The 27,686-nt window shown below is 54.9% G+C and overlaps 1 protein-coding gene across 1 annotated transcript in view; it reads right to left on the bottom strand.

The window, feature by feature from the left end:
* Positions 1–27,686, bottom strand: part of WNT7A (Wnt family member 7A) — a 71,252-nt gene that overhangs the window by 23,173 nt on the left and 20,393 nt on the right. The window contains exon 3 of the mRNA XM_082639783.1: positions 25,214–25,485. Coding sequence (XP_082495909.1) covers positions 25,214–25,485 — 272 coding nt within the window. The remainder of the gene's footprint in view (positions 1–25,213; positions 25,486–27,686) is intronic.

Genomic DNA, 27,686 nt, shown 5'->3' on the forward strand with positions numbered 1-27,686 from the left:
CGTACACCGTCCTCTCTCCACCTACACCCCGTGGTCCCTCACACCATCCTCTCTCCACCTACAACCCGTGGTCCCATACACTGTCCTCTCTCCACCTACAACCCGTGGTCCCTCACACCGTCCTCTCTCCACCTACAACCCGTGGTCCCTCACACCGTTCTCTCTCCACCCTACACCCTGTGGTCCCGTACACGGTCCTCTCTCCCCCTACACCCCGTGGTCCCTCACACCGTTCTCTCTCCACCTACACCCCATGGTCCCATACACAGTCCTCTCTCCACCTACACCCCGTGGTCCCATACACCGTTCTCTCTCCACCTACACCCCGTGGTCCCTCACACCATCCTCTCTCCACCTACATCCCGTGGTCCCTCACACCATCCTCTCTCCACCTACAACCCGTGGTCCCTCACACCGTCCTCTCTCCACCTACACCCCGTGGTCCCTCACACCGTCCTCTCTCCCCCTACACCCCGTGGTCCCTCACACCGTTCTCTCTCCACCTACACCCCATGGTCCCATACACAGTCCTCTCTCCACCTACACCCCGTGGTCCCGTACACCGTTCTCTCTCCACCTACACCCCGTGGTCCCTCACACCATCCTCTCTCCACCTACACCCCGTGGTCCCTCACACCATCCTCTCTCCACCTACAACCCGTGGTCCCATACACCGTCCTCTCTCCACCTACACCCCGTGGTCCCGTACACCGTCCTCTCTCCACCTACAACCCGTGGTCCCTCACACCGTCCTCTCTCCACCTACACCCCGTGGTCCCTCACACCGTCCTCTCTCCCCCTACACCCCGTGGTCCCTCACACCGTCCTCTCTCCACCTACACCCCGTGGTCCCGTACACAGTCCTCTCTCCACCTACACCCCGTGGTCCTGTACACTGTCCTCTCTCCACCTACACCCCGTGGTCCCTCACACCGTCCTCTCTCCACCTACACCCCGTGGTCCCGTACACCGTCCTCTCTCCACCTACACCCCGTGGTCCCGTACACCGTCCTCTCTCCACCTACACCCCGTGGTCCCGTACACAGTCCTCTCTCCACCTACACCCCGTGGTCCTGTACGCTGTCCTCTCTCCACCTACACCCCGTGGTCCCTCACACCGTCCTCTCTCCACCTACACCCCGTGGTCCCGTACACCGTCCTCTCTCCACCTACACCCCGTGGTCCCTCACACCGTCCTCTCTCCACCTACACCCCGTGGTCCCGTACACAGTCCTCTCTCCACCTACACCCCGTGGTCCCGTACACCGTCCTCTCTCCACCTACAACCCGTGGTCCCGTACACCGTCCTCTCTCCACCTACAACCCGTGGCCCCTCACACCGTCCTCTCTCCCCCTACACCCCGTGGTCCCTCACACCGTCCTCTCTCCACCTACACCCCGTGGTCCCGTACACCGTCCTCTCTCCACCTACAACCTGTGGTCCCATACACCGTCCTCTCTCCACCTACAACCCGTGGTCCCTCACACCGTCCTCTCTCCACCTACACCCCGTGGTCCCGTACACCGTCCTCTCTCCACCTACACCCCGTGGTCCCGTACACCGTCCTCTCTCCACCTACACCCCGTGGTCCCTCACACCGTCCTCTCTCCACCTACACCCCGTGGTCCCGTACACAGTCCTCTCTCCACCTACACCCCGTGGTCCCGTACACCGTCCTCTCTCCACCTACAACCCGTGGTCCCGTACACCGTCCTCTCTCCACCTACAACCCGTGGTCCCTCACACCGTCCTCTCTCCACCTACACCCCGTGGCCCCTCACACCGTCCTCTCTCCCCCTACACCCCGTGGTCCCTCACACCGTCCTCTCTCCACCTACAACCCGTGGTCCCGTACACCGTCCTCTCTCCACCTACAACCTGTGGTCCCATACACCGTCCTCTCTCCACCTACAACCCGTGGTCCCTCACACCGTCCTCTCTCCACCTACACCCCGTGGTCCCGTACACCGTCCTCTCTCCACCTACACCCCGTGGTCCCGTACACCGTCCTCTCTCCACCTACACCCCGTGGTCCCTCACACCGTCCTCTCTCCACCTACACCCCGTGGTCCCGTACACAGTCCTCTCTCCACCTACACCCCGTGGTCCCGTACACCGTCCTCTCTCCACCTACAACCCGTGGTCCCGTACACCGTCCTCTCTCCACCTACACCCCGTGGTCCCTCACACCGTCCTCTCTCCCCCTACACCCCGTGGTCCCTCACACCGTCCTCTCTCCACCTACACCCCGTGGTCCCGTACACCGTCCTCTCTCCACCTACAACCTGTGGTCCCATACACCGTCCTCTCTCCACCTACAACCCGTGGTCCCTCACACCGTCCTCTCTCCACCTACAACCCGTGGTCCCTCACACCGTCCTCTCTCCACCTACACCCCGTGGTCCCTCACACCGTCCTCTCTCCACCTACACCCCGTGGTCCCGTACACAGTCCTCTCTCCACCTACACCCCGTGGTCCCGTACACAGTCCTCTCTCCACCTACACCCCGTGGTCCCGTACACCGTCCTCTCTCCACCTACAACCCGTGGTCCCTCACACCGTCCTCTCTCCACCTACACCCCGTGGTCCCTCACACCGTCCTCTCTCCACCTACACCCCGTGGTCCCGTACACAGTCCTCTCTCCACCTACACCCCGTGGTCCCGTACACCGTCCTCTCTCCACCTACAACCCGTGGTCCCTCACACCGTCCTCTCTCCACCTACACCCCGTGGTCCCATACACCGTCCTCTCTCCACCTACACCCCGTGGTCCCTCACACCATCCTCTCTCCACCTACATCCCGTGGTCCCTCACACCATCCTCTCTCCACCTACAACCCGTGGTCCCTCACACCGTCCTCTCTCCACCTACACCCCCTGGTCCCTCACACCGTCCTCTCTCCCCCTACACCCCGTGGTCCCTCACACCGTTCTCTCTCCACCTACACCCCATGGTCCCATACACAGTCCTCTCTCCACCTACACCCCGTGGTCCCGTACACCGTTCTCTCTCCACCTACACCCCGTGGTCCCTCACACCGTCCTCTCTCCACCTACACCCCGTGGTCCCTCACACCGTCCTCTCTCCCCCTACACCCCGTGGTCCCTCACACCGTTCTCTCTCCACCTACACCCCATGGTCCCATACACAGTCCTCTCTCCACCTACACCCCGTGGTCCCGTACACCGTTCTCTCTCCACCTACACCCCGTGGTCCCTGCTACCTCTTTGGCCTCATCCCCTACACCTTTGTTCACTCCACCCTAATCGCCATGGGCTCCTTGCTGCTCCTCCAACACACCAGGCATGCTCCTGCCTCAGGGCCTTTGCACAGCTCTCCCTCTGCCTGGAACACTCTTCCCACCCTCTCCCTGACCCCCGCCCTGGTTTGGTTTGCTCCCCACAGGCATCAGTATCTGACATAGCACACATTTCTGTCTTCGGTTTCTCTTGTCTCCCACCAGAATGCTAACTGCCCAAGGGCAGGGACTCGGTTTGTCTGCTCCTGCCGTGGCCCCAGCACTCCGACCGGAGTCCAGAGCACAGCCAATGCTCAGTGAATACTTGCTGAGTGAACGGCTGAGAGCAGGAACAAAGGAGCCCGACTGGAATGAGGAGGTGAGGAAACAACCCCTGGGCTGAGACAGGACCTGAGGAGGGCCAGGCTGCACAGAAAGCAGGAAAGGGCAAGCCGGGCAGAGGGGATGGCATGGGTGCAGGGCAGTGCACAAGGGAGCAGGGGGAGCCCAGAAACGGGAAGGAAGCCAGCCGTCGGTGGGGAGGGCCGACCCACCGCCAGACAGGACAGGGTACTGGCACTGGAGAGGCTCCCTCAGGCAGCCATGGGGGGGACAGGCCAGAGGCCTGAGCAGGTGCGGGAAGCAGTAGGACAGTGGCTCAGCCAGGCAGAACCACAGATGGGGAGCAGGAAGTACAGAAGCCGAGGCCCGCTCGCCGCGTTCCAGGGGCGGCCCCCGTGAACCAGCTGACGGAGGCCGAGCCAGTGTCCACAGCACCTGCTGGGCTGCGGGGCTCTGGCCAGCCCCACGGGGATGCACAGCCAGAGTACTCAGGGTGCAGGTCCCGCCTGCGTCTGTCCAGACCCTCCTCCTCTCTTGACCCAGAGACATGGGCTTTTTCAGGGACAGCCCTGAAGAGGATGGACTTCAAGGACGTGTGGTACTGACCACAGCGCAGCACAACAATCAGACCAGAGACACGCGTCCAGAAACACACAAAACTTGTCCACGTGTGTTCACCGCAGCACTATGCAAACAGCCAAAAGGCGAAACAACCCAAATGTCCATCAACGGATGAACAGAGAAACAAAATGTGGTCTAGCCATACAGGGGAGTATTATTCAGCCATAAAAAGGAACGAAATGCCAACACCTGCTACACCATGGATGGACCTTGAAAACATGATGCTCAGTGAAAGAAGCCAGACCCCTGAAGTCATATATTGTAGAATTCTGTGTACACACAATGTCCACAATGGGTAAACCCACAGACACAGCAGATTACTGGTTGCCCAGCACTGGGGGAAAGGGGGATGGGGAGTCACTGCTAACAGGTACGGGGGGTCCTTTAGGGGCGATGAAAAGTTCTAGAATTGCTTGTGTCGATGGCTGTGCAGCTCTGTGGATCCCTCTGTGCACACGTAATGCCAGGTCCTTCTGAACCACTCCAAGCCCCCAGGGCTTCTGCACCTGATGTCCCCTCTGCCTGTGACACCCTTCTTCCGGTTCCTCATCTGTCTCGTTCAGGAGGCACCAAGACGAGGCTGAGATGTTCAGCAAGCATTTGCCTAATGAACGAATGAGTGAATGAATGAATTCACCCTGGCTCGGGGGCCTGGATGGCCATTTCCCTCCCGGTGGGATCTGGTAGAAGAGGCCCTGACTTACTCCACAGAAGATCAAGCTGAAGCCCCCAGGGAGGGGCTTTAGGACAGAGGACATAGGACCGGATGCCCCAGAGCACAGGGGCACCCGCCCTCTGGCTGACCACCCTCTGTGCCCCTGGCCACCCCCAGATGAATTGCTCTGATCTCAGCAAGGCCCTACCCGGGGGACCAGGTACCACTGAAGCCCTTTGAAGCCCCCATCCCAGAGCAGAAGCTCCTTTTGTGTTGGTGTCCAGGAGGGTGGCTGGCCTGGGCCGCAGTTCCATGCTGCCCTGCAGCCAGGCCTGAGGACACGGGCGCAGGGACACCTCCCCTGAGACAGCCTCTTTCCTGCCCCCAGTGGAGTCAGGTTTTTTTCCAGCCCGGCGACTGGGAAAAACACCCTGGGTTATCTCTATCCCAGGGCAGTTTCCAGCCGAGATGGCGGGGGCTCTCCCCCGGGCAGGGGGTGGGCATGGTGGGGGGAGGAGCTGCTTCTTACTGCTCTGCGGCAACAAGGAGCTGACACAGGAGCTGAGCCCCGGGGCCGTGTGGCTTCAGATGCTCACCCTCCCGGCCAGCTCTGCAGCTCCGTCAGTCCAGGTGGGCCGGCCCCGTGTGCCTGGAGGAGCTCGAGTGGGCCAGGAAGATCGGCTGACACTGTGTCATGAAGGACCTGGAGCCTCTTACAGCAGAGGGAGGAGAGGTCTCAGTGTCCTTACTTGGAGCCCGAGCTCTGCCACCTCCTGGCTGGGTGATCAGGGGGACAGCACTGAGACTCCCTGACCCCAGTTCTTCAACAAGAAAGAACAGCAACAACAGAGACCATCGCTGAGGTGGAGCGTGTGAAGGGCCCGCTCACAGGAGGGAGCCGGAGGGGAGGGCTTCGAGGGGCCCTCCGCAGTTTTGCAGGACGGTTCTCTGCAGAGGATGCCCACCAGCTCGGGGACCCGGGGAGTGAAGCTGGCTCCTCCCAGTTGGCCTGGGGGCAAATCTCAACTAAGAGCCTGTGGGGATGGAGTGAACGTCCCAGGAGGGAGGGAGCTCCCTGTCACCAGAGGTATTCAAGCCAGATTGAGATCTGTGCCGTCCAAGAGGGGAGCCACCAGCCACGCGAGCGCCTGAACTGTGGCTGGTCTGAACGGAGATGTGCTCTAAGTGTAAAGCAACTGCTAGATGTCAAAGACTTATTATGGAAAAGAAAAAAAAAAGAATGCAAACCATCTCAGTATTTTCATATCGATTACATAGGGAAATGACAATATTTTGGACATATTAGATCAAATAAAAGATATTATTAAGTTTACTGTCATCCTTTTAATCTTTTCGATGTGGCTACTACAAAATTTAAGTTACCTGTGTGGCTCGTATTGATTTCTATTGGACAGCGCTGATCAAAATCCTTGTGCTCAAAGACTGGTGGTCCCAGGGCATCACCCGGGAGCTTGTTGGAAATGCAGACTCTCAGGCCTCATCCCAGACCTGCAGAATCAGAAGCTGCATTTTCACACTCCTCAGGTGATTCGTGTGGAAATTAAAATCTGAGATGCCCTGCAGATGCCTTGGCTGGGGGTCTGAGGGACCCCACTTTAGGGGTCAGTGAGAGCAAACGGCCTGAAGTCCAGCGGTATTCTGTGAAATATTAAGTAATGGATACCTTCGCCCCCTGAGTCACACACTCAGTCCAGCTCTCTCTCACCAGAAAGCAGACACAAGCTTTCAAGAGAAAAGGGCAGCTTAGCGGAGACTAGGCTCTCTTAGAAACGAATGATGTCCCAGAATACACCATTAGTCGGCATCCCGTAACTTTTTGAAAGTCTGGGCAATAATCTCAGAAAACAACTGAAAAATGGCTCTACATGTTAAAAAAAAAAAAAAAAAGTAACCAACTCCCCCTAAATTCCTCCTCCTTTTTCTTTCTGAAAATTTGGCCTAGAGGCATTAAACAGCACTAAATATAGAAATGGTGAGCAAGTAAATCACTCCGAGGTGCCACCCGTGGCCCAGGGCCTGTTTCACCGTTGAGCTGTAAACCATTGAAGCTGGGAGCTGTAATCAAAATGCTGACAGCCTCCCAGCTGTGAACAGGTCAGGAGGAAGCAGGGCTGGGATCCCCACCGAGGGGAGCAGGGAAGCGGGGGGGTGGGGTGGGGGGCCTTTCCAAACACAAATCAGCCCCAGGTTCAAAGTCTGCCATTGGTTTTCCGAGACATAACCAAACCCACACACACTCCTTATAGGGCCCAGAAGGTGATCTGCCCATATCTCCCACCCGGATCCCAGACTCCAAACACACCATCTGGGACCTCATCTCCTCTCTCCCTCACTCGGTGAGTGACACTGGCCTCCTTGCCTCCGGCTCTTACATTTGCTGTTCCCTCTGTCTCAAATGCTATTCCCCAGGCGGCACACTTCCTCACTTCCTGTTCAGAACTCGCCTTCTCAAAGAGGTCTCTCCTGACTCCCTCATATAAAATGCTCCCTCCATCATCTTTGCCCTCTTGACCTGCTTTACTTTTTCATCATAGTATTTATTACTCTCTGACAGCAGATTCTATATATATTTGATTATTTGTTTGTCCTCTGCTTGCTCTCTGGAATGTCAGCTCCATAAAGGCAAGTACCATCTAATTCCAGAGGCTAAAATGGTACCAGACTCATAAATAGGTGCTTAATAATCATTTGCTGAAAGAATGAAGGGATTTCCATCCCTTTCTTTCAGTTGTTCTGGTGATCTCATTGGGATGATGTCCAACTTGCCAGCAATGAGCTCAGCTTTTTCCCCATCCATTCACCCAAGCATGCTTCCAAATAACTATCCATTCATCCATCTATCTGTCCATCCATATAACCATTCATCCAACCATCCTTCCAAACACTTTCTTTTTATCTATCTACCTACCCTTCCAAATACCTACCTATCTATCCATCCATCCATCCATATATCCATTCATCCAACCATTTTCTAATATCTATCCACCTGATCATAAATTTGTTCATCCATCCATATAACCATTCATCTAACCAACCTTCAAAATACTGTCCATCATATATTTATCCATCCAACTATCCACATATCCATCCGCCCAACCACTCAGCCATCGACCCATCCAAACCAATCCCCAGATGGTTAGACCTCCTATCCCGGGGTCCCAGAGTCCCCTACCTTCTCCTTTACCCTATTCAGCTCATGCTGTCCTGATTACATGCAGTAATTCACACTTTCCCTCTGTTATTAGAATGTAAGCACCTTGAAAGCAGAAACTGTGTCTTATCTCTGATTTCCAGTGCCTAACAGAGGGCTGACATTTAGTAGATGTCAGTGAATGTTTGCTGAATGAATATATTTTTCCCTTCCCCTTATTTATTTGTTTTGCATTTCCTACCAGACTGTGGGCTCCCTGATAGCAGAGACCTTTTTTTTTTGAAGTTTTGAATTTTATTTTTTTATACAGCAGGTTCTTATTAGTTATCCATTTTATACATATTAGTGTATATATGTCAATCCCAATCTCCCAATTCATCCCACCACCACCTCCCGCCACTTTCCCCCCTTGGTGTCCATGAATTTGTTCTCTACATCTGTGTCTCTATTTCTGCCCTGCAAACCAGTTCATCTGTACCATTTTTCTAGGTTCCACATATATGCGTTAATATACGATATTTGTTTTTCTCTGACTTACTTCACTCTGTATGACAGTCTCTAGATCTATCCACGTCTCTACAAATGACCCAATTTCAGTCCTTTTTATGGCTGAGTAATATTCCATTGTGTAACTGTACCACATCTTCTTTACCCATTCGTCTGTCGATGGGCATTTAGGTTGTTTCCATGACCTGGCTATTGTAAATAGTGCTGCAGTGAACATTGGGGTGCATGTGTCTTTTTGAATTACGGTTTTCTCTGGGTATATGCCCAGTAGTGGGATTGCTGGGTCATATGGTAATTCTATTTTTAGTTTTTTGTTTGTTTGTTTGTTTGTTTGTTTTGCGTTACACGGACCTCTCACCGTTGTGGCCTCTCCCGTTGCGGAGCACAGGCTCCGGACGCGCAGGCCCAGTGGCCATGGCTCACGGGCCCAGCCGCTCCGCGGCATGTGGGATCTTCCCGGACCGGGGCACGAACCCGTGCCCCCTGCATCGGCAGGCGGACTCTCAACCACCGCGCCACCAGGGAAGCCCTATTTTTAGTTTTTTAAGGAACCTCCGTACTGTTCTCCATAGTGGCTGTATCAATTTCCATTCCCACCAACAGTGCAGGAGGATTCCCTTTTCTCCACACCCTCTCCAGCATTTGTTGTTTGTAGATTTTCTGATGATGCCCATTTTAACTGGTGTGAGATGGCAGAGACCATTTTTTAGTCATCTGCTGGTCTCTAAAATCTTGTGCCTGACACAAAGTAGATATGTTATAAATATTTAGTGAATGATTGAGTGAATGAATGCACACAAGAGAAGAACTATAGCAAGACTAGGGACTCTGGAGCCAGACTGCCTGGATTCAGATGCTATTTTTTTAGCTGTGTGACCTTGGGTGAGTTAGTGAACCTCTCTGTGCCTAAGTGTCCTCGTTTGTAAAAGTGAGATAATACTACTTACATCATAAATCAGAAGGAGAAAGACAAAGACCGTATGCTATCACTTATATGTGGAATCTAAAATACAACACAAATGAACCTATCTACGAAACAGAAACAGACTCGCAAACATAGAAAACAGACTTGTGGTTGCCAAGGGAAGGGGGGGTGGGGGAGGGAAGGATTGGGAGTTTGGAATTAGCAGATGCAAGCTATTATATATAGGATGGATAAACAGCAAGGTCCTACTGTATAGCACAGGAAACTATATTCAATGTCCTGTGATAAACCATGATGGAAAAGAACATGAAATAGAATATATATATATTTATAACTGAGTCACTTTGCTGTACAGCAGAAATTAACACAACATTGTAAATCAACTAGACTTCAAAAAAGTTTTTTTGAAGTAGTACTTACTTCACTAAGTTCTTATCAGAATTTTATGAGTTAATATATATGAAGTACTTAGAATAGTGCCTGGAGTAAGATAAGGGGACATAGGAATTTAAAAATAAAATCTCTATTTACTACCGGCCCCCTGGAACAAATACTGAAGACACAGGTGAGAGGAAAGCTTCTGTCTGAGCCTGTACAGTTCCCACAGACGCCTCCTACAGCACTTTTTCCCCAGCCACGCTGGGATCATTTGGCGACTTACCAATATTATGTCTGGTGGTCATAAGTGCCATGTAGAAAAAGAAAACATGACAGCGGACAGGAAGTGGTGAGGCAGATGGGGGGCAATTTCAAATAGGGTGGTCAGGAAAGGCCTCCTTAAGAAGGTGATATTTGAGCAAATACTTGAGGAGGGGAGGGGGGTGGATGTCCAGACGGCAAACGTTCCAGGCAGGGGAAACAGCAAGTGCAAAGGCCCTGAGGTAGGGACACACCCGGTGTGTTTAAGGAACAATGTAGGTGGAACAGAGTGAGTGAAGGGGATGTAGGAGATGAGGTCAGAGGGGCCCAGGGGTCCAGGTCACGAGCCTTGTCGGCCTTTGTGAAGACTTCGGCTTCTCCTCTGATTGAGTTGGGAGCCACTGTGAGGTTATGAGTGGAGAGGAGATGATTTAACTTAACATTTGAAGAGGCTGCCGGGGCCAAGGTGGAAGCAGGGAGACGGGTTAGGAGGCTGTTGTGCTGCTCCAGGTGGGAGATGATGGGGGCAGGGGCGCGGGCTGTGAGACGGGGAGGGTCCTGGACAGATGTTTTAGGCAGAGCCAACATGCTGGATGTGGGGTGTGAAAGGAGTCAGGATGAAGCCAAGGTTTTGGGCCCAGACAACCAGGAGGACGGGGCTGCTGTTTCCTGAGCTGGCAGGGGATGGAAGGCAGGAGCATGGCTGTGGGCGAAGGACCAGCAGCGAGGTTTGGAACAGGTGGGTTCCGGGCCAGCAGACATCCAGGGGCAGGGGGCGGGGGGCAGCTGGATGCACGAGGTTTGAGTTTGGAAGGAAGTCTGGGCTGGAGACTGGACCTTACGGACAACTTTGCAGGTCCCAGAGTGTGGCACGGGCTTGGGTGGGCTCTCTCCACAGGGAGCAGCTCAGATACCCCCGAGAGATGGACTTCACCTGTCACAAAGTGAGGAGGGCCAATGTGGTGTTGCAACAGCTTTGTCCCCAGCGACCCCCTCTTTTCAGTGAAGTGATAAATCTCCATGGATTCCCAGACATCTCCTCCCCAAGTCCTCCTAGCAGGCTACACAAATGGTACGTGGGAAACATGGAGCTAGAGCTAGAAAGACCCTGCGGAATGGAACATAGGAATTAAAGCCTAACTGTGGCTTTAACATGACTACTGCTGCTACCACCACTAATAAGAGTAAGAACAATATTCATACCAACGGCTACTGTCTTCTGAGCACTCATCACCCGAGAGTGTGGGACCCGGTCCTCCCCGGGCCTCATCTCATTCACTCAGCACGATGGCTCTGAGAAGTGCAGGTTATCATGGGCTTTCTGCCACTGAGGGAACCAAGGCTGGGGGAGACTACCCAAGGGCACGCAGCAAACAAACTGCAAAGTCAGGGTTTTTCTGGTCACTTTTCTCAGCCGTGTCATTCCTGCTGGGAGCCCCCAGCCTCCCCACCCACCCAGGACTCTACGCCCCGCAGAGCCACCCACCCTGCAGGCTGAGCGGTGCCCGGCCTGAGCCTCAGGTATGTCGCCTGAAACACGGGCACAGTTACACCACTTGCTTGGAGGAAAGTTGTGAGGCTTTTGGCCACAGAAAAGTGTTAGAAAAGGTTTTGCAAATTATAAAGTGTTTTTACAAACGTTGTGAGAATCATTACTTCAAAATACTACCAATCCTCCCAGGTCTAAACTAGACACACACACACACTTGAGGGCTAAGAAGAGACCCAGAGAGGACGGGCAGAGCATGGGCTACAGAAGCAGGACGGCTGGGAGGGAATCCTCAGTAAAACCACTCTACCTCCACTCTCCTCATCTGTAAAATGGGACTGACCACACCTTCCCTGGGGGATCATTTATGGAGAGCACTAGGCGTGGGGCAGCACATGGTGCATCAGGCCTTGGGAGAGGCGCGCAGAGCAGCTGAGGGCTGGCCTGGCCCTGCCCACCCCCAGCCGGCCCTGGGCCTGCCCCCTCCACACGACATCCTAGGGAGGTCCTGAGATCAGGTGAGCCCTTGATCTGCTGCAGCGGGGGCTGCCCCGGGATGCTGCTCAAGTCACTGGCTGGGCCTCAGCTGCCCATCTGTGAAATGGAGTTCACAAGGACCCCCAAGGTGGTCGGGCCAGTGAAACGGATTCACTCGTGTAGACAGAGCACGGCATTAGTGTCTCGAAGGCACACTGCAGGGTGAAGACTTGAAGAAGGCCTTGTGTCAGGTAAGGGGTCCTTTTTCGGGACATAATAGTACCTGGATTTCTCCTCAAAGGACACACAAGTGTGCAAGATTAAGGCAAGTGACGCTGCCGCCTGGGTGCCAATTCCTCCTCACGCCCCGCCCCGCCCCTGCCCACCCTCCACCACTTGGCTCCCCGTCCCCTGTCTGGGCAGATTTGATAACACCCGAGAGTCCCACTCCCCCTGCAGAGGACAAAGGCAGTGATTGTCCCCGGTGGGCGCCTTTTGACTTGGTCTCACCGTGGTGTAACCGAGCCCCCTCGGCTGCGCCTCACCTGGGAGGCCTCCCGGGGCCTCGCCACGCCGCCCCCTCCCACCTTCGCCGGTTTCAAATGTGCCCCCTCTGAAGGGCCAACAGCCACGGTGGGGATTCCTTCCAACAGAAGTGACACGGCCACGACTGGAGACCCCGCCTTGGGCTGGCAGGGGCCCAGGGAGGTGAAAGGATTGCTCCCCTCACTGCTGAGACCTTTCCGGGTCCCCTTAGTAGTGACACCGAAGCCCGAGCCCAGCGCCTGCCACTCCAAGCTGGCCTGTCCACTGGACCTTCCTGCAGCAAGTCACGAGCCACGTGGCTACCCAGCACTGGACATGTGGACTGAGGGGTTGAATGCTCAATCTTATTCATTTGTGATTAATTTGCATTTAAATAGCCACACGTGGCCTGTGGCCACCATATAGGACAGCAGAGCTTCAAGCACTTTAAATGCATTTAATCTTTTAACCCTCATAACACTCTACAAAGCGATCATTGTCCCTGCTTTACAGATGGAGAAACTGTGGCACAGAGAAGCAAGTGAACATGCCCAAGGCCACACAGCTGAGAAGCAGGGAAGCCGGGAATGGTCTCCGGAGGCCGCCTCCCACACCGGGACAAGCCATCCTCAGTCCATCCCCATCCACTGCACAGCCGTGCCCAGGAAGGCAGAGGACACGCACTCCCAACCCCCAGGCCTGCCAATCCTCTAAGTCCCCTTCTGGATGCCGGCCTTGCACTCACGTCACGCCACGTTGCTGAGAGCACCCACTGGGTGCCAGGCTCCAGGCTTGGCTCTGGGAGATGGCGAGGTGTCTCTCACGCCTGCCCGAAAGGATGAGAGGACCCAGTAGGGGGACAGGATGTGAGTCCCCCACTGCCTTCCCTAGGCTGAGCCAGCCCAGAAAACCCGTGACAGCAGGAGGTGTGCCGGGTCTCTGCACAGGTGTGGGCACTCCTGGGCACCTCCTTGCCCAGCCCCTGCACCCCCCATGGCAGTCCAGGCCCCCTCTCCTGCTGGGGAGGGACAATGCACAGAATCGTCTTCTCCACATGGCCAAGCTCCCTCTTGGCCTGCAAGAGTCCTCTCTCAGGCAGATCACAGTGGCCCAAGAACTGTCCCAGGGCCGCAGTGACGAGGAGGGGGAAGCACGAACAGTGCCAGAATAATCTACAGTCCCCAAACCACCAGACACCAGGGCCTTTTGGGGGCTGGGGACCCCAGAGTCTCCAAGTTGCCCCAAACAGGGGATTGGAGAATCTTAGGACAACATTTTGGAATGGCAGGATGTGAGAACTGGGTCTGAGGATAAACATATCTGAGTCCAAGAAGCCCCAGGGCTGGTGAAACAGTTCAGAGGTTAAGAACTGGGTCTGGAGCCGGACTACTTGGATTCAGAGCGTAGGGCAGCACCTGCCAGCTGTGTGGCCTTGGGCAAATTTCTTTACCTCTCTGGGCCTCCGTTTTCCCATTTGTAAAATGGAGAGAACAACGGAGAACGTCAACCTCACAGGACTCGTGGAGGTGAAGTCAGTATGTACCCCATCGTCTACCTTCTCCCAGCAAACAGGCACCTGCCCTCCGGCTTATCCCATTTTCTCATCAGAGCTGCGACCTGCATCTTCCCACACGCCTCTACTCCATGGTCCTGCTCCTGCCTGCTGCCTTCCCACTGCCCCCGCCGCCAGCCCTTCACTGACTGCAGGACAGTGACAGCCCCCCGAGGTGGCCCGCTCCAGGCTGAGTTCCCGAGCCCCTCCCAGGCTGGTGTGTCCAGCTGCCCGCTCTGGGCCTGCCCCAGGCCACCCACGCCCACCCAGACTGGGGTGGGAAGGGGGTCTCAGTAGCCCAGAGCAAAGTCCTCAGTAGAGAACCGGGCCTCACGGAGCTGGGGACCCACAGACATTTCCCTTCTCTGTGGGAAGGGCCACTCCTGCCCCGCCCCTGCTCCCCACCCCCGTCCCCCCATCTCATCCCCTCCCTTCCCTGGCACCATCCACTATTATCACTGCAGCATCACCCACCGGGCCTGGCTGGGCCCTGCCCTCGCTGTGTCATCGGAGAAAACTGGAAAAAAACCCTCAGGCCTCGTGGGCGTCCTCCACCCGGCCCGAGTTGGTTCCCCTCCAGCCCCTCCTCAGTGGCTTCCGCTCCGGACCTGTCTGACTCTTTCCTCCAGGCCTGCACATCCCGGCCTGGTCATCCCAGTGGGCATTCCCCAGTGGACACGTCAGCCCCGCCCAGCCCCACGTGCCCTGGCCAGTCATGGGGGAGCAGGGGGCAGGAGGACCTGGGAGCCAGGCCCTGGGTGTGAATCCTGCCCCGCCCCACCTTGCTGTGTGTGGCCTTGGCAGGGCCTCCGTGGTGGTGTCAGTCTCGCATCTATTAAATGGGCCCAAGGAAGGGAATCTGGTTCTGAAACGACTTTTCTCAGTACTGTCTGGAGACCAGCCTCCTCCACGGGGCAGCAGGGGCTGGGCAGGGTTGCCAGGATGAGAACATAAACAGACAAAACGATAACCCTGAACTAATAATATGCACCTTATATAAAAGTTAATTCAAAATGGGCCATGGAACCTTGAAGACATTCTGCTCAGTGAAATAAACCAGCCACAAAAGGACAGACACTGTCAGATCCTACTCATATGAGGCCCCTAGAGCAGTCAGATTCACAGACACAGAAAGTGGACGGTGGCTGCCAGGGCCTGGGGAGGGTGGAGGAGAGTTAGTGGTTAATGGCGACAGTTTCAGTTTGGGAAGATGAGAAAGTTCTGGGGATGGATGGTGGTGATGGCTGCACAACGGTGTGAATATATTTAATGCCACTGAACCAGACACTTAAAAATGGTTGGCATTGTAAGTTTTATGTTATGGATATTTTACTATAATAAAAAATAAATACATTTTAAAAATCAATTTTAAGGGGCTTCCCTGGTGGTCCAGTGGTTAAGACTCTGCACTTCCACTGCAGGGGGCATGGGTTCAATCCCTGGTGAGGAAAGTTCTGCATGCTATGAGGTGCGGCCAAAGAAAAAAAGAAAAAAAAATCAAATTTGCAAACTAAAAAAATCAATTTAAAAAAGAAACAAACCTTAGTTAGTTGATTTAAAATTAATTAATTTTAAAAAACAAAAGACTTAAATGTAAAATGTAAAGCTACAAAGCTTTTAGGAAAAAACACAGGGCAAAATCTTCAGGACCTAGGGCTCAGCAAACAGTTCTTAGCACAAAATCACTATCCGTAAAAGGAAGAACTGATAAATTGGACCTTATCAAAGTTTAAAACTTTTGCTCTGCAAAAGAGCCTATGAAGAGGAGGAAAAGACAAGTTATAAATTGGGAGGGAAAAACTGCAAACCATGTGTCTGACAGAAGACTAGGATCCAGAACATACAAAGAAATCTCAAAACTCAACTGTAAAAACCTAATCTAATTAGAAAATGGGCATAAGACACGAACAGACATTCCACTGAAGAGGGTGGACAGACAGCAAGTACGCACGTGGAAGGACGGCCCACATCACTAGCTGTTAGGGCAACGGTCATTAAAACCACAGTGAGATATCGCACACATGGAGGGGATGCAGCAAAACAGGATCCCTTGCACATTGCTGGTGGTAATGTAAGATGGTACAGCCACTCTGGAAAAGTTTAGCCCTTTCTTCCAAAGCTAAACATACAACTACCGTATGATCCAGCAGTTACACTCTTGGGCATCTACCCCAGAGAAATGGAACCCTGCATTCACACCAAAACCTGTCCAAAACCGTTCACAGCAGCCTATTTGTCATAGCCCCAAACTGGAAACAACCCAGGCGGCCTTTAACAGATGAATGGTTCCATACTGTGAAACACCACTCGGCAATAAAAAGGAACAAACTATTCATAAATGCAACAAGTTGAATGAATCTTGAGGGGCTTACGCTGAGTGAAAAAAGCCAATCCCAAGAGATTACACACTGTACCATTCCATTTATATAACAATCTTGAAATGATAAAACTGTAGAAATGGAGAACAGATTAGTGGCTGCCAGGGATTAGGAGGGGATAAAGGAGGGAGGGAAGTAGATCTGGCTCCAAAAGGGTAGCACAGGAATCCTCACGGTGGAATGTTCTGTGTCGTGACTATACTGATATCAATAGCCGGTTGGGATACTATATAATTTTATGAGCTGTTGGGGAAAACCGGGCCAAGGGCACATAGGATCTTTCTGAATTCTTGCAACTGCACATGAGCTGACAATATCTCAACGTGAAAATTTGAATTTAAAAGTGCAAGAAACCCATTTAAGTTTTAATTTGAGATAAATAATGAATAAAGTTTTGCTATAAGTATGTTCCACACAATATTTGGGACATACTTGTACTAAGAAATGTTTGTTATCTCAAATTTAACTGGGAGTCCTGTTTTTATCTGGCAACCCTACTCCTGGGAAATTGCCCCAGGTAAGAGGAGACACCTGTCACGTCATTCATTCACTCAACAAATATTTCTTGAACACTTACTATGTGCCAGGCACTGTTCTAGGCACAGGGGATACAGCTGTAAACTCAGGCCACCCCTACCCTCGTGGTGCTGACATTGTAGTGGGAGGAGAGAGGGAATAAAGACGTAAAGAGCTGTGCAAATAAAATCATTTCATATGGTGTTAAGTGTTATAGAGAAAATAAAGCAAGACAGGGTACAGACAGAGCCGAGGTGGAGAAAGGGGAGGAAAGTCAGAAAGTGAGAGAGGGCTTCCCCAAGAGGGTGACCTCTGAGCAGAGACCTGAAGGAACAGCAGGAACTAGTTATGCAAACATCTGAGGGAAGGGCCTTCCAGACAGGGGAAACAGCATGTGCAAAGGCCCTGAGGCAGGAACAAGCTTGGCGGACTCCAGGAGCTTGTGGCTGGAGACATAGTTGGTGTCCAGTGGTCCTAAGAACCCTGTATTCCCTACCCCAACATGTCAGAACTAGAAGACCCTTCTGAGACACGAGGTCCCAGCATGGGAGAAACTGAGGCCCTGGAGGGCCGGGATCTACCCAAGGCCACCCCTGGTCCAAGTCCCTCAAGTTCCAGATGGAAGCCTTTGCATCTGGGAAGGGAAGAACCCACATCTGCACCAGATCTGGAGCAGGAAGGGAGGGCACGGCAGCCTGCGGAGGCCTCCTCACAGCCCGGCCTGGTCAGCTGGCTTCAGGCCAGGCAGGGCCTGGCTCCTCGGGCCCTCAACGTGCCACCACTGACCATTCTATCCGGTCAAATATGCAAGTGGCCCTCGGGACAGCAGAGGAGAGCATAGCTGAGCAAGCCTTATCGGGGCCCCGCCCCAGCTGCCAGAGGCCAGGTCCCTGGTGTCCCCTGACTCACAGGCCTGCCTGCAGCCAGGGCAGGGTGGGAATCCAGCTCCCAGGAGCACCCAGACCAGACAGGGCAGGGCAGGAAGGGACAAGACCAGCACCCTCCTGGAGCACAGGCTGGGCAGGGACTGGGAGGTGACTCTCGTTTGGGTGGAATTCCATCCCCCTGAGCTCACCTCCCTTGGAGCACATTCCAGCAGGGGCCAGCCCCGTCCCAGCTGGGCCCCCATCCCCAGGGCTGCCTCTCTTGGGCTCAGTCACCACACTCCCAGGAAGGGGTTGTGGAGGCCCCCTCCCTCCCTGGGGCCCCCCAGAGCTCCCAGCACACTTTGCCCTCAGTGGCTGGCAAGGCCTCGATGGCACCCCCGGCCCGGTGCAGTAGTATCACCGAGGCGCGGAGAGCCCGGCCCCCCGGCCCCGCAGTTCAGCTTCCAGAGCCAGGCTGCAGCAGAAGCTGGCTCTGAGCTCAGTGCTCAGGGACGCATCCACAAGGACCCACCTCCCTGTCTGCTCTTCTGTGTCCCATGGCCCTCCTGCCCCAGTGCCCATTTCCTCAGGGCTGTGCCCGGCTCTGGGCTTTCCCACTAGAATCTTCCTGCTGGCCAATCCTGCCAAATGCCAGGGCTTTGGCAACTGCCTCGCGTTGGTGGCTGCCAGGGAGTGGCTCCAACCAAGACCTCTCTCCAGGCACCAGTGGCCCCTGGGCATCCCCATGTGATGCCCACAGGCTCTCCCACTCACATGCCCAAGAGCACCCTAATAATCATCTCCCCTCAAGCCCAGACTCCACACGCCGCAGTGCCTGACCCCAATGAGGTAGGGCGCCCACCCATCCACCCCAAGTGCAACCCAAGGCGGGTCCTGCCTCTTCTGCTCCAAAACAGCTGTCCCTCCCGCCTACCTGTGGTCCCTTCTGGGTTGGGGCACCAGCTGCCACCCTGCCCCCTTCACTCTGTTCTCCGCTTTGTCCCAGACAGGGCCAGAAACCTGAACATGGCACTCCTCCTGCAAAGTCTCCTCAGGAACTGCCAGCCTAAGGGGGAAGCCTGCTCCTGGACCTGGCAGGCAAGGCCCTGCACTTGACCCCAGCCGCCTCTGCAGTCTCATCACCCATCATCCCCTCTCCCCAGATACACGCAGTCCACCCCCACCTGACCATGCTTTTTCAGGACTTCATGCTTTTATAGATGCCGTTACTTCTCCGTGAACTGCCCTCCCTCCCACCTGCCTTGTCCACCTGGTGGACTCCTACTTATCCTTCAAAGCCCTACTAAAGGGTCCCTTCTTCTTGCCCCAAAAGTGTCCACACTCCTCCGAGAAGAAACCGTTCCCTCCTCTGAGCTCTTATGCACCTTCTGTGTTGCATTTCTCCTGCGGTGTTTAGCCCTGAATCATCATTTTTGCTCCTCTTAACCGCCTCTGTCACCAGACAGAGCACCTTGACGGCAAGAAGCGCGGTGAGTTCATATCCTCACTGCCCCAAAGGTGGGAAAGAAACGATTCAAAGCCACAAAGATTCCACCATCCAAAGATTTCAACCCGGGGCTTCCCTGGTGGTGCAGTGGTTAAGAATCCGCCTGCCAATGTAGGGGACACGGGTTCGAGCCCTGGTCCAGGAAGATCCCACATGCCACGGAGCAACTAAGCCCGTGCGCCACAACTACTGAGCCTGCACTCTAGAGCCCGCGAGCCACAACTACTGAGCCCGCGTGCTGCAACTACTGAAGCCCACGCGTCTAGAGCCTGTGCTCCACAACAAGAGAAGCCACCGCAATGAAAAGCCCGCACACCGCAACGAAGAGTAGCCCCCGCTCGCCACAACTAGAGAAAGCCCGTGCGCAGCAACCAAGACCCAATGCAGCCAAAAATAAATAAAATTTTTTAAAAACAAAGATTTCAAACAGCAATTTAAAGTTTTCTTATTGGCTCCTTCGGACTACCACCAACTGCGAGCTATACCTTCAACCATTAATAAGAAATACAATTCAAAGTTACTCCAGTGCAAATTTCTTGTGAATCATTTTTTGTTTGTTTTTTAAATTGCAGTGTAATTACTCAAGTTAATCTAAAAAAATGATTTCATTAAAATGTAGCTATACTTAAAAAAAAACCCAAAGATTTCAACCCACCGCTTCTGACGCCTCTCTCCCTCCCAACCAAAGATCCTGATTCCAAGCCCCCCGTGTGAGGGTGTCAACCTAACATTCTACAGTCCCAACCTGAACCGTCTGTGATTTCAATGCCAAAATCTATGGCCCTAAAATTCCAATAGAGAGAGACTCTGATTCAAAAATCACGTCCCCAAAGGACCTGTTGGCTTCCCCCATTCCTGTCTTCTACCGTGACCCCTCTGATTCAACCCTGCAGACCACACAATTGCACAAGACAGTGGGGGGCAGGCAGAGCACAGACACCCCCAGCCCTGCAGCCACATCTGCAGGTGAAACCCTGGCTCTGCCTGGGCCGGACCCAAACCGGAGACCTGTGAGGGCAGGTGCCCCCCGCGGCATTATTCCTCTTGATCTGCCAGCTGAGTCGGGGACACCCTGCCACCCCAAGGGCCACCCGGAGGACAAGCCCTGAGTCTCCGCTCACTCAGCGGGCCACCACCTCGGCTCTGGGACACACACCCCTTCCCCCTCTCCCCCTCCCCCTTTTCTCTGGAACCAGCTGCCAACAAGCCCCAGAGCCTGTGGTCAGGTTGAGTCTTGTCTTCTCACAGCAGGAGGAGGGAGCCGGTGATAAACACATCTGTGATCCTTCCCAAGTCGCTCAGCCAGGAGCGGCTGCGGGCTGGCCCTTCTCCTCCTGCCGGTTCCAGCTCCACTGTGCATGGGGCCCACGGAAGCCTGTTGTGGGCAGAGTTTCTGGAATGGGGTCCCGTGCCTTTGAATAAATGGCAGGCTGCAGGATCCTGGGGGTCTCCAGTGTGTGCCCTCGCCTGGCCCTGACTGGCACCTGGGATCCAGAACAAATCAAGGATCATAGTGCCATGTGACAGATGAGGAAACTGAGGCCCCCAGAGGGGATGGAACCCAGAGATGATACACACTGAGCCTTACCTTCCCCAGGCTAGGCGGCTGCCCTGCTCCTGGACGCTCGGATCTGTGTCTGGGCCCTTGGGGTGCCCCATGTCTGGGAGTGAGGGGCTAGGCTGCGAGACCACCTTCCTGCTGTGCCCTGGCCGAGGGGTGTGGCCACTGCCCTGCATAGCTGAGGGCCAGTTGGGATCCTTTCTGGGCCTCTGTTTGCACCCCCAAATCACAAAGGGGCTAGACTGGTAGTTAATCAGGCCTTTCCTGTGTCCACTGGGGAGTCCCAAATTCTACCTCTTGGCTCTGGAAAACATATAGTGCCTGGCTGAACTGCCCTTCCAGGAGGTGACCCTCAAGTGTCCTCCTGAACCAGAGTGGAGCTAGGCAGCAGGGGATGGTGGGAGTGCAGGGGGCACCCTGAGCTGGGAAAAGCATTCCTGCTCCGAAGTGTCAAGTGAGGCCCAAACTGCGCACCCCTCCAAGGATGCCCACACCCCGTTCCTGACCCCGCCCAAGGCCTCACTCTGCTGCCCTGGAGTCAGTCCCTGTGACTTCTGACCCCCTGCTCCAGAACCATCAGTGGCTCCCCAGTGACCGTAGGGGACTCAACCATTCACTCCGTACGTACACAGAGCACCTCTATACACCAGGCCCTGGGGTGCAGCTGTGAATGTGATGCATGAGGTCTCTGTCCTTATCAAGCTTATGATCTGGGGAGGGGAGAAGGCCTCGGAACAAGGCACTGCCCGGGGAAAGGCTACGAAGGGGTTGAGAGGGAAGCCTCTCTGAAGAGGGGATATCGGAGCTGGAACTCAAGCAGTAAGGACAGGGCAGCCCTGAGGGGAAAACCCACGGCTCTCACTCCCTGGCCTGGAAGGTGACCTTGCAGCCCTCTGGCTGCAGCCACCGCTTCAGGGACTCACAGACCAGCCAGTCTGGGTCCCTGAACTGGCCCCAAGCCCCTCCCCCGGGCCTTTGGCCACTACCTGGGTTGCCTCCACCTCTCTTCTCTGCCGAGCCAAACCTCACTCATTTTCTGGGTCCCACCTACTCCAAAAAGGCCCCTGAGGTTGACCTTACAACGTATGACGGTCCCATCATCTGCATCACCCAAGAGCTGCCCAGAACAGCAAGCACAGCCCTCATGCCTGCTGGAGCTGGTGGCTTAGGAAACCCTCTCCCATGTGGAGAGAAGGGAACCCTCCTACACTGTTGGTGGGAACGTAAATCGGTACAGCCACTAGGGAGAACAGTATGGAGGTTCCTTAAAAAAAAAAAAAAAAAAAATAGAACTACCAGGGCTTCCTTGGTGGCGCAGTTGTTGAGGATCCGCCTGCCAATGCAGGGGACACGGGTTCGAGCCCTGGTCCAGGAAGATCCCACATGCCGCGGAGCAACGAAGCCCATGCACCACAACTAATGAGCCTGCGCTCTAGAGCCCGCGCGCCACAACTACTGAGCCTGAGGGCCACAACTACTGAAGCCCAGATACCTAGAGCCCGTGTTCCACAACAAGAGAAGCCACCACAGTGAGAAGCCCATGCACTGCAACGAAGAGTAGCCCCTGCTCGCCGCAACGAAGACCCAACACAGCCAAAAATAAAATAAAATAGAATAAAATAAAATAAAATAAAATAAATAAATAAATAGAACTACCATGACCCAGCAATGCCACTCCTGGGCACATACCCGGAGAAAACCATAATTCAAAAAGACACATGCATCCCAATGTTCACTGCAGCACTATTTACAATAGCCAGGACGTGGAAGCAACCTAAATGTCCATCAAGAGAGGAATGGATAAAGAAGATGCAGTACATATATACAATGGAATATTACTCAGCCATAAAAAGGAATGAAATTGGGTCATCTGCAGAGACGTGGATGGACCTAGAGACCGTCATACAGAGTGAAGTAAGTCAGAAAGAGAAAAACAAATATCGTACGATATCGCTTATATGTGGAATCTAGAAAAATGGTACAGATGAACTTATTCGCAAAGCGGAAATAGACACACAGATGTAGAGAACAAATGTATGGACACCAAGGGGGGAAGGGGGGTGGGATGAACTGGGAGATTAGAATTGACATATATACACTACTATGTATAAAATAGATAACTCATGAGAACCTGCTGTATAGCACAGGGAACTCTACTCAGTGCTCTGAGGTGACCTAAATGGGAAGGAAATCCAAACAAGAAACCCTCTCCCGTCTGATGTGCGTGGGACCCCCCTGCCCCCAGCTAAGCGCTCTCTCCCTTCATTCTCACTGTGGCTGGACCAGGTAGCCACACAGGAGGAAACGGGGGGAGAGCGAAGCCACTTGTCCCTCTCCTGTCCACTCCCAGGGATGGGAGCTTCAAGGCCAGGAGGGGCCCCATGACCTATGACCTCAGCCCTAGGAAGTGACCTGACCATAGAAATCGAGAGGAATGAAGAGCTGAGAACCCTGGAGGAATGTGCCGCCCTGAGCAGGAGCTCCTGGCGCAGGGCAGGGCCGGCAGGGCCTTGCAGTCTACCCCGGCCATCATCCTAGGACAGACCAGGTGAGCAGCCTGCTGTGTGACTCACTGTGGCCGCCTGGGAGGCTCTGACACAGCGGATGTGGCCGGAGACTGCAGAGGAGGGAGGGAGGGAGGGAGGGAATCCCAAGGCAGGAGGAAGGGCTGCTGGTGCCTCCCGTTCGTCTGTACACGGGTGGGCAAGCCACCCCGCAACACCACTCACCAGACAGCTCCCTCCCTCGGTCTGGGGTCACACCCACCCAGTGCTGAGGACCAGCTGTGTGCCAGCCCTGGGGAAGGGCTCTCCTGCCTTCTCCCCGCGAGGACACTCCTGCCAGCTCTGCTTTCTTCCCGGGAAGAAGCGAGAGACAGAGCTCGGATCTGAACCCAGGCAGCCCAGCGCCAGCCCGCACTGTGCAAAGGACACCACCCCGAGAACCAGACGCCAGGCTTCACATCCTGGCTTTGCTCCCGATTAGCACGTGACAATCCCTCTGTGCCTCCATCTCTTCACCTGCAAAATGGGATAATGAGGCTACCGTTCACAGGGACGCTGTGAGGACTGAGTGAGAAGACTGGTGGCCCACGGACATGTTCTAGCAAAACCAGGTCAGCTGGCACCCAAATGGGCAGCTTGAGGTCCACCCTCAGCCAGCACGTGTGTGTTTGAGCTCCTATAGTAGTCTTCTTTCTTTTTCCCTTTTTCTACATTTTTTAAGAGTCACTGGTGACTACCAGTTTTAAATGCCAACGCCTTAAAAAAGAAGTGCTTGTGCATGAAAATCTGGGTCTAAAACCAGAGGATGAGGCCACCCTGGGCTGGCATTCCTGCATAGCCTCCACGGGCTGGAGCCAAGCTGGGGGCCCCAGGGACGGGGTCTGCGTTCCTTGGTCTCTACAGCCCTGGGCACGGTTTCCCCCATTGTTATCACCGCTGCTCCTGCCTGGCCCCCCACAGTGGTGCCCACACACACCCTGCCACTGCAGTGGTCTGTCCTCCACCCCGGCGGCATGGAGCCCTCCCTCCCTGTCAGGCCTGGCCCATCAGAGCCCCTCCTTGCCCAGTACCTCCGGGGCCTGCGGGTCCTCACACAGGCAGGACCCACCCTCCTGGGACAGCCCCACCCCACAGGCCCTCACTGTACTCTGCCGGCAAACCTGTCTGCTCCCTTGCCTCAGGGGATGGGGTGTCCATCCCCTTTGTAAGCCAGCCACCTCCATTGGAAACATCCTGGGACAGCCGGGACTCTCTTCTAAGCTGAGCCCAGAATCTAGGAGGATCTGAGGAGGCAGTGAAGAGGGAATGGTCCCCTCCATTATTTTGAGCTCCAGATCTTGGTTAAGGTGACCAAGGATACATCACCAACCCCGGCATCTGCCCTACAGCAATGACTCCTACTGAGCTCACCTCAACTCCTCCCCACAATCAGAGTTTTGTACAGCTGACTCTGTGGGCCCGAGGATGACAGTTCACATCCGACTCTCGTTCCATCTTGCTCAGTTACACCCAGTGTTTAAACAGAGATTCGATTATTCAACCTTGTCGGTCACTGACAAGCGTCATGCCACACAGAAATCTTGACCATCAGCAAATCGACCACAGATGCAAGCAGGATGAGGCTACGGACAGAGCCCTGTGGCCCATCGCCAGAGACCCAACACCAGTTGTTATGAATAAGCCATTTTGCAGCATCTCTGCAAGAGCCGCCCGGCTCCCCTCCCTAGCTGCCTACCTTTCGGCCTGCCTCGTTATTGTGTAAGTTCATGAGAGTCCGGGCATTCTGCTTGATCTCCCGGGCATCCACAAAGACCTTGGCGAAGCCGATGCCGTAGCGGATGTCGGCAGAGCAGCCACCCCACTTCCAGCCCTCGTCCCGGTGGTACTGGCCTTGCTTCTCCTTGTCGCAGCCGCAGTCGCTCAGGTTGCCCTGGGTGCAGGCAGCAGTGATGGCGTGGGCCACACCGGCTGCGATGATGGCGTAGGTGAAGGCGGCCTCCCGGCTCCCTGCGGGGACAAGAGTGGAAAGGCTGGGCTCAGGTCCAGGGCGTCCTGGGAATGGGAAGGGAGGCTGAGCTCACTGTCGGGGCTCCACAGAGACTGACTGAGCGCCCGTTCCTCACTCCGAGAAAGCTCCGTCCCAGGCACGCCCATCACGCACATCCCCGTTCAATCCCCAGTCACTGAACGCCCCTGGGGAGTCGACGGGGCAGCGGAGGAGAGGGGCTGGAGGCCAGAAGAGGGACGACTCTGTGGATGACCACCCACTCCCCCCAGGCTGATGTGGCCATGGCCGCTGCACACACGCACAGCACTCGTGGCACCTGGTGACAAACTGTAAAGCAGCACTCTGACCACCACAGTGTACCCAGGCTCTGGAGCCAGAGGCCTAGGCTGAAACCCCAGAACATCGGTCTGCAGCCCTGTCACCTTCAGCCACCGCCACCCCCTCCCTGTGTCTCAGTCTCGTTGCTGGAAAGTGGGGACACAGCAATAGTCCCTTTCTCACGGGCATGATAAGAGAGTAGAGTTTGTCCACGTGAAGCTCTCAGCGCCCTGCCTGGCTCATGGCACCTGCCTGACACAAGAGCTCCTGCGCTCGTGGCCTTGCTGTCGGTGCTGTGTCACCTGCTGTTTAGAGGTGTGGACCCCCGTGGCCCCCTCACTCGACTGTGAGCATCTCCAGAGAAAGCTAGGACCTTCATCCTCAGGACTCTGACTGACACAGGGGACAAGGGCTGGGGGAGGGGAGAGGGACTGCTCGCGGGCAGGCAGGAGGGACAGGACAGCAAAGGGTCAGTTGGGGGCCTGGGGAGCTGCTGAGGTGTCACTTCCCCACAGGGCTTCCCAGCTACATGGAAGTGGAGACGGCCCTGCTGGGGGGCTGGGAGCCACATGTTAAGAATCTACAAGGGCGGTGCTGGGCTGTTGAGTGGGGTGGAAGGGTCCTGAGTAGCTGGGGTGCACGAGTGGGGGGCAGTCACTTAGGCCTGGTGCAGATACGCCCTGCCACCCAGCCTCCTGGCCTCCCTGGGTCCCAGAGCGGCACCTCCTGCCGGGATGGAGATGAACCCAGACCCCGTGCCTAGTGTGGGCACTCAGCGCTTTCGCTCTTGGAGCCAGGGTGGGTGGGGGTCAGGGAAGCACCCTGGAGGAAGAGGCCCCGGGGATGGAGAAGTGTCTCAGGACGCCGTCACCTCGACTCAGGTGGACCTTCTCACCCGTCCCTCCTTCACTTCACAGCCCCTCACCCAGGCTGCTAGGAGGCCAGCAACCTCCACACTGACCCCCGGCCACCGCTTCCCCACCCTGCAGACACGTAGACCTGTCCACCTGCTGGACCGATGGCTTCACTGTGCCGACGCCTGGCCCTGACATTCCACGGCGGCCCTGTTAATACAGGGGTGCTGGAGCCCATACGCCCGGATTCAATCCCAGCTCTGCCACTGACTGACCGTGACTTGGACCATTTCCTCCTCCGCCTGAGCCTCAGTCTTCAGGCACCAGCTCACACTACTGAGGATCAAACCCATGAGAAAAGTATACACTGGAGGAACCAGGCGACAGTGAGATTGGACCCTCACAGACATCAGAGAAAGAACCATCAGATGCAGAGTATACAGAGAATAAGATGGGGGGAGGAAATCTCTGTTCCACCACTTTCTAGCTGTGTGACCTTGGGTGAGTCACCTAACTGCTCTGTGCTCCAGTTCCTCCTCTACAAAATAGGATGACAACCACTCACTTTAATTAGGGAGGTCGAGAGAACTAGAAGGAATTAACAAAGGTAAAGCATTTAGCAAAGGGTCTGGCATGAGACAAGTGACCCCAAATATTAGATTTATTACGATTTCTATTGACGATGGTAATAACGGTCCCTTATAAGAAGGCTGTGAGGTAAGGAGTAGGAGTTATCGTTTGTTGAAGAAACTGAGGCCAAGAGAAAAGTCTGGTTCACCCAGGCCACCCAACTGGTGGGCAGCAGCGCTGAGCTGCAGTCGTGGCCTCTGGACACCCTGTTCAGACCAAGAACTTTCTCCGGGGAGCAAATGACTGCAAAGTGCAGCGGCCTCACTGGACGCCTCCGGCAGCTAAAGGGAAACTGTATCCCCTTTATCAGACTCAGAACAGAGCGGCAAATTGAGGAAGGGTCGGAGCCTGGCCTGCCACCTGAGACTTGCCCTTCCCCCAGGCTCTTCCCTGGGGGG

Source organism: Mesoplodon mirus (assembly GCF_964341445.2).
Source record: "Mesoplodon mirus genome assembly, chromosome: 12".
NCBI classification, from domain to species: domain Eukaryota; kingdom Metazoa; phylum Chordata; class Mammalia; order Artiodactyla; family Ziphiidae; genus Mesoplodon; species Mesoplodon mirus.